The sequence below is a fragment of the Toxorhynchites rutilus genome, chromosome 2, assembly GCF_029784135.1.
Source record: "Toxorhynchites rutilus septentrionalis strain SRP chromosome 2, ASM2978413v1, whole genome shotgun sequence".
In the NCBI taxonomy this organism is placed as follows: domain Eukaryota; kingdom Metazoa; phylum Arthropoda; class Insecta; order Diptera; family Culicidae; genus Toxorhynchites; species Toxorhynchites rutilus.
Window position 1 is genome coordinate 9,730,155 of NC_073745.1, and position 7,685 is coordinate 9,737,839.

At 42.3% G+C, this 7,685-nt stretch overlaps 1 protein-coding gene across 1 annotated transcript; it reads left to right on the forward strand.

The window, feature by feature from the left end:
• Window positions 1–4,312: 4,312 nt before the first annotated feature.
• LOC129765530 (uncharacterized) lies at window positions 4,313–6,232 on the forward strand. The gene has a single exon (XM_055765931.1). The coding sequence runs from the start codon at window positions 4,313–4,315 to the stop codon at window positions 6,230–6,232; it is 1,920 nt and encodes a 639-aa protein (XP_055621906.1).
• The last annotated feature ends 1,453 nt before the right edge of the window (window positions 6,233–7,685 follow it).

Here is a 7,685-nt window from a genome sequence, read left to right on the forward strand (position 1 = left end):
TTCAGCGCCGATCAACGCGCCATCGTCGGGGGCCAGCTAGATATGAACCGTACCAGATCTACTAAAAAAGGGGAGGTGTTGGGGTACCACCCAACGACGGTGCGCTTACGGTAGTACGCACACTTCCATCATACAACAGTTATTGCACCTTCCATTCAATGGCCTTGCCGCCGGCTATGCCACAGCTGTCACGAGCGACCCCATGTTCGTTCTCTATTCCTCAGTAACTACGCTCGAGTGCTGACCAAGTTATTTATTTTAAACATTAGAATAGTCAATAAAGTTATTATTGTTACGTAAATATAATTGTCGTTCATACATTAGCCAAGACGTAACAATAGTGAAGATCGGGTTACCAACCCCGGTGCTGCCGTAATCTCGCAAAGTGACGCAAGCGCCAGAGGGAAGAATTTTCAGTACAAGACTTTTCGAAAAATTGCATGTATAATCAGCATACACGTAGGGGAACCGCGGGTAATACGGACAGAGGGGGTAATATGGACAGGTGGTTGATTTGTATAGTTACATTTTGAATTCCCGATTTCTGTTAATGAGAACACTTTCTACATGTTATTCTATAATAATTAAGCCACCCTACGGCAATGAATACTGATCAAAAGTGAAAAAGGGGAACAAAAACCGAAAATCATACATGATTAGGCGTGAGGATGTAATTTCAGCTGCTTCAATATTAAGCATTTTGAGTGGTTCCAGATCAAAATTCAATTCGTTGATGGCTATATTTCGGTTTGTGAGTTAACAGAAAACCGAAATATAGCTACTGGAGACAGCGGTGGGATGCTGTCCAAGTGGGGACAGCAGCCCACCCATCGTGGTGTTTACAAAGTGTTGCTTTCCTGATGCGCTTGATGGACTTTTGGAACTTGACGACAAAGCGCAAGTGTGCTTTAATGAAATATGAAGAATGGTTTGGCGAGGTATTCTCCAAGCATCTCTACATACATATATGAAGTAATTAGGGTCGCTTCACTGCTGAAAAGCACGATATCACTTCTAGGTGGATTAATTCGATTTTTCCATCATTTAACGGACATTCGTGATGAGTTCAACCCTCGGTTGAATAAAATTATTCCTCTCGCGATCGATAAACCTCTACCCTTCATATATTACAAACCTGTCCATATTACCCCCACTACATGTCCATTATACCCGCACCGAAAAAAATGTTTTACTTTTCGGTCTGTTTTAATTTTAGTAAAAACCATTGAAAACCACTTTTTTGTAAAATATTTGGCCAATTAGATAGAAAAACAGTACATTGAATTGCAAGAAACTGCATCAAAGTGTTGGGAAACATGAGTTCCCAAAGATATTATTGAAGTTCTTCTTAACATGTCTGTTTTACCCCTACCTCCCCTACATTACGAAAACCTGATTTTTACAAATTGTGTACAATTTATGGAAAAACATTGTCATCGGCTTGATTTTTGAAAAAAATGCAGTGTTATTAAAGCTATGTTACCAACGCCAGTTTGTTGTGGAAACAGCAGATTTTTATCACTGTTTCCACAACCGATTGGCGTTCATCCATCAAAGTATACGAGAATCTGTTGCCAATTATTTTCTCCAAAATGCCGTCATTGAGCGGAGCACGAGAAAGCATCAGGTAGAAAAGTTCTACACATTTTCCGACTTGCGTCTGCGATACGTCGAGCAGGCTCACATAGTTGAGAACCCGATTGTAACAATTATGGACAGCACCATTTTTTTCCAATCCAAAATGCAACTGAAAACATTCGCGTTAAATAGAATAATGCCGTTCGAAATTATCCGACGTAAAGCAAATACAGTTTACGCGAGGATTTTTTGAGTTGTGTTATAAGATGCGTTTCGATAGAGAATTTAGAAGAGTGAAACTGTTCACCAAATCCGACATCTACCATTCAATCAACACTCTGCTTCAATTCTTTCGAAAGAGAAATTGAGCAGGTGAGGTAAGTAAACATCGTCAAGAAGCTTTGTTCCTCGATTCCTGAAAATAAAGGAAAGTCCTTGTAATCAACAATTAAATTGATGGTTTTTCTCTATTTAGTTACAATCGTTATGCGCAATATGTGAGAACAACAACAGTCTTCAATCTAGGATATTTTTTCTTCTTTCAAAATGAGTTTGTTTTTATGAATTTAAATATTTGACGAGATTTATAAACAGAGCTTTTAAGTACATGATTTGTAGTTTACGTAGTAAAACAAATGCTGTTATAAATGTAGCAATGCACGGGGATCTGTAGTGGTAACATCCATACCTCTCACGCTAAAGGTCACGAGTTCAATTCTCACTCCCGACATTCTTCCAAAAATGGAAGTAAAAGTGACGAACCAGCCAAATGAGTTGAATGTCACTATAATACAGATAGAAAAAAAATTCTTGTTCGAAGTATGGGGAAGGAGAATGAACCACGAACTGGCGCAACTCTACGACAAACCCAGCATCCAGAATGTCGCCAAGGCTGGACGAGTGCGATGGGCAGGGCATGTTGCGAGATTGCCGGACAGCAGCCCTGCAAAGATGGTGTTCGCATCGAATCCGATAGGAACAAGAAGGAGAGCAGCCCAACGAACGAGGTGGTTGGACCAGGTGAAGCAGGACTTGGCAAGAATCGATGCACCCGGGAGTTGGAGAACTGCATCCATGGATCGGGTTTATTGATACAAAGTAGTGAATCAGATCTAATCTCAATGGGATGTAGTATCATAGTAAATAAATGGGTATCAGATGAAAAGGTTTGATTAGTAGAGCACAGTTATTTATGATAAATCCAACTCAAAGATGGTCAATTACTTTTTTTTTCATGCAACCCTCGCATATGGGTATCGAATGAAATGATTCGACTAACATAATACAGTGCATCATGAAAACATTCCGAACAAAATGAAGCAAGAAATAAAACTTATAAAAAATGTTTGGGTTATATTGGGAACGGGGAGAGAAAACTGTGTCGTTATTAAAAACTGCTGTGATTTCCCGACTGATGACTGATTTGACATTATATGGACCAGGAAAAATCAGTTCTAGTGAATATAAAAAGACTCTTAATGAATAGATTTCGGAGCTGGTGAAGCGATTTGCAGATCTTGAGTCAGACGAATCAGTAGCCTAATCAATACTGCTAGATCCACGCTTCAAGCAGCAAGGTTTTGGGGATACCAGAAAGTACAACAATGCACACCAGTCGTTGATAAGGACGCTGGAAATGACATCCATAGAATACACGCCTACGAAACCACCACTAATCGTTAGTGAAGATGCGCGGTCATCTGTATGGGAAAAGTTTGATGTATTGGTTGGCAATCTTTAATCATCACCAAATCCAGAAGCTGCTACAATAGCTATTGTAGATAAATATTTAGCGTAGCCACGTTTGCTGAGAATAAGCGACCCTTTACTATATTCCGACAACTTCGGTACCATGTCAGCGATTTTTTTTCGAAAACAGGACAGATATTCAATTTGGATATATTATCGTGCAAATCAACATTTCATAGCAAGTTCCGAATGAAAAATCGAGATAACTATTTTTATTGGCACCCAAAACCACTCTTTTCGTTTCGTATTCCCAAAAAAAACCCAGAGTGCCGATTTTTGACGAAACATTTTTTTTCGAGGTGACACTAGATCTCGATGGTTCATGCAATTTTAAGATATTTGGTTTAAAAAAAATGTTTCGAAAACTCCGATTTCCTTTACGTCCTCTTTGGGTGATTTTTAAATTTTCAAAAAAAAAACCCAAACCTTGACCGCTTTGCGCCACTCTCCCTTAACTCGATTGAGCTGAAATTCGGCATAGGGTGTATTTTCGAGTTGGTGAACATCTTTTATGGGGTATTTTTTTGAAATTTCAAGGTCAATTTTTTCCCACACATTCAATGGCACCCTAGTGTAAATGAGTTTTGAAAGTTGGTGCTACCGGGCGACCAAGTGGCTGAATACAATACACACCAAACCGTGATATTACGGTTGAATTATTACCTCGTATTAGATATAATAAAGGGCAATAGTTGAAGAGCAAGCATTCGCATATCCGAAACTTGGACAAGGTGTCTATTCCGCTGGTTGGTTATCGGGAAGTGAGTCCGGGAAGTAGTGGGCCAATAGTGGAGATTGGCCAGAATCCGAAAACGGACTAGTTTACAAGCTGTAGACAGGATATAAAGCCGCGCGAGTTAAGAACCCTGAGTGAGATACCGCACAAACGACGTCTGTTAGACAATTGAAGGAGTAACAAAAGGACCGCATGGGTGTACATGCAGTTGCTGAAGGTTGAACTCTAAATTGTGTGTCCTGGTGATTAATGTTCCAAGAAGACCAAGGCTCGGAGGAGTACGAAAGTGGTTCAGATTCACCACGACCAGCAGATCAATTTGTAACTGTACGAAAAACGGAAAAGATGGTGAAAACTCCAGATGAAGGGCAGGAGGCTGCTCAACTACGAGAAGAGTTGGCCGCTAAAGTAGCTGAAATTACACAGTTGCAGCAGCGCTTAGCACTGACTACCAGTAGCCATGTGAGGGCGGTAGATCGGCGGCCAGATTTTCGAGAGTTACGTGAGCTAGTGAGTAAATTCGATCCGAAACAAGCCACGTGTCTTTCTGCAGAAGAGTGGATAGAGGAGATCGAGACCACTGCTGAACATTACGGATGGGACGGTCCGACTAAACTACATTGTGCTCGTCTGAATTTAGAAGGGTCCGCTAAGTTATGGTGGACTGGTGTGCAAAATGAAGTAGCTACATGGGCACTGTTTTCGGCGAAGTTGACGAGAGCTAATCCATCGGATCGTGATCCAATCTACTATCACACGCAGATGAACAAGCGTCGAAAGCTGAGAGATGAGACAATCGAGGAGTATGTCTACTCTCAGGTGGCTTTGGGGAAAAGAGCTGGATTTGATGAAGGTGTGATAGTAAAATACGTGATCGCTGGATTGGGAGAGTTCGCGTCTAAATCCCGAGTGCATTTGGGTGGTCGAATTGAGACTGTGGAAGAGTTAATATCGCAGTTGAAATGGATGGAGAGTATGAACAGTACTCCGACAGATCTGGTTGGAGTATGTGTACCTGAAAGAAAGAAGGAGAAGGTGGTCGCGTGCTATAGGTGTAGGCAGACGGGACATAAAGCAATATCTTGTCCGACGGTTCCTGAGAGATGCTGCTACAATTGTGGTGTTAGTGGTCATATGGCGAAAAATTGTCCGAATCCGAAGCCGCCGAAGGCTGGACCATCACGGATGCAAGTAGTGGACGAAGAAAACAACTTCGTGCGAGTCGTGGAATTGGGAGACATGCAATTGACTGCGCTCATCGATTCCGGGTGTAAAGTATCCACGATTCAAAGTCGATTCGCGGAAAAAGTTGGCAATATCGAAACGACCAACACTACTCTAGTTGGCTTTGGGGGAAAGAAAGTTAATGTGGATCAAATTGTAAGAACGGTAGTGAGACTCGATGACATTGAAGTGCCAGTGAAGCTGAACGTTGTTCCAAATTGGGCTCAAAGCACGGCACTGATTCTTGGTCGAGATATGCTAAATACAGATGGACTTATAATGGTGAACCGCAAAGGCAAGGTGGCGTTTCGCCTGGACCAGGAGCAACACACTGTTCATGAGCAGATGGTTGTGGAAGTACGGCCGAGGAAATACGAGACAATGTTCACTATAGACAGTCAAGTACCACACTCGAAAATAGGAGAAGAAGAGATAAATGCTGACGGGCCTAAGAAAGAAATTCTGGTATTAGTGAACCAATTTCGATCTTGCTTCGCGACGAACATGCGAGAGCTAGGAGTCGCAAAAGGTACGAAGATGAAGATAGTATTGAGTGATAAGGAGCCAGTTTACATCAAACCACATCGCATGGAGTACGCGCGAGAAACTGCTTTGCGCGGCATAGTAGAAGAGTTGATTGATGCAGGTATTGTCACCGAATCGAACTCACCCTACAGTAGCCGAGTCGTGATGGTGCCGAAAAAGGATGGAACGTTTCGTATGGCAGTCGATTACCGACTGTTGAATAAAAAGACAGTGAAAGACCGCTATCCTATGCCCGATATTGAGTGGTGTCTCAATAAGCTCAGTGGGGCAGAAATGTTTATTACGGTGGATCTTTATTCTGTATATTACCAAATTCCAGAAGCAGAGGACAGCCAAGAGTGTACCGCGTTTTCCACTCGTGACGGCCATTACCATTTTCTACGAATGCGTTTGGATTAGCAAATGGATGCTCAGTATTTCAGCGAGCTATGAATCACCTAACAGCGACGTTGCGGAAGGAGGGTATCGTTGCCTATATTGACGATCTGATAATCGGTGGGAAAGACGTGAAGGAATTGCTATGTAAATTCGAAAAATTGCTTGGAGCGCTTAAGGAGAGTGGATTTACCATTAATTTGAAGAAATCGCACTTCTTCAAGTCGTCCGTCGATTTTCTCGGTTTCGAAGTGTCAAAGAACGGAATTCGACCTGGTGCCATTAAAACACAGGCCGTTCAGGATTTTCCCGTGCCGGAAAGTGTGTTGCAAGTGCAACACTTTCTCGGATTGGCTGGATTTTTCCGGAGATTTATTCCACAGTTCAGCGTAGTTGCAGCTCCATTATTCTCGCTGTTGATAAAAGATGCCAAGTTTGAGTGGAAAAGTGACCAGAGTGACGCGTTCGAAAAACTGAAAAATGAACTCAGTGAGCGACCAGTATTAGTGTTATTCGATCCGAATCGAGATTTGGAACTCCATACAGACGCATCTCAAGAGGGCCTGGCTGGTATTTTGTTAATGCGTATGGATGAAGGTTGGAAACCGATCAGCTACTATAGTAAGCGTACATCAGAGACCGAACGAAAATACCACAGTTACGAATTGGAGGTGTTAGCAGTAGTGGCTAGTGTTGAACGATTTAGACATTACTTGATCGGGAAGTTTTTCGTGCTCCGTACTGACTGTAGTGCAGTGAGAGATACGTATGAGAAACGTGACATGAATGCTCGAATCGGGAGATGGTTTTTGAAACTGACTGAATATGATTTTTGCATGGAGCATAGACCAGGAAGCTCCATGAGGCATGTGGACGCTTTGAGTAGAAATCCTGTTGGAAATAGTGAAAGTATTGAACCTGTTCTGTGCGATATGATGCCCATCGATATAAGCAACAGTGACTTTCTAGTAGCACTACAGAGACAAGATCCTCGATTGTGTGACATTATTGATGTGTTGGGGAGAGCCCCGTTGACCGATGAAGAGAGACAAATTCAGCAGTGTTATCATCGTCTGATAAGAGTGGTGGAAGGAGAAAAATGTTTCGTGGTTCCAAACCGTATTCGTTGGCGTCTAGTGCACGCATACCACGATGATATGGGTCACTTCGGAGAGGAAAAAGTGTTGAAACGACTGAAACAAAAATTCTGGTTCCCGAAGATGCGCAAGTATGTACGGTCATACATACAAGCGTGTCCACAATGCGCGTTCTATAAAACTAAAGGTGGAAAGCCAGAGGGATATTTACATCCCCTACCCAAAGAACCCATACCATTTAGAATAGTGCATATGGATCATATGGGGCCATTTGTCCGATCAGCTAGAGGTAATTCGTACGTGTTGCTCCTCACTTGCGGATTCTCGAAATTTGTGGTTGCCCGAGCGGTTCGGTCGACGAAAACAGAACCGGTGTTGAA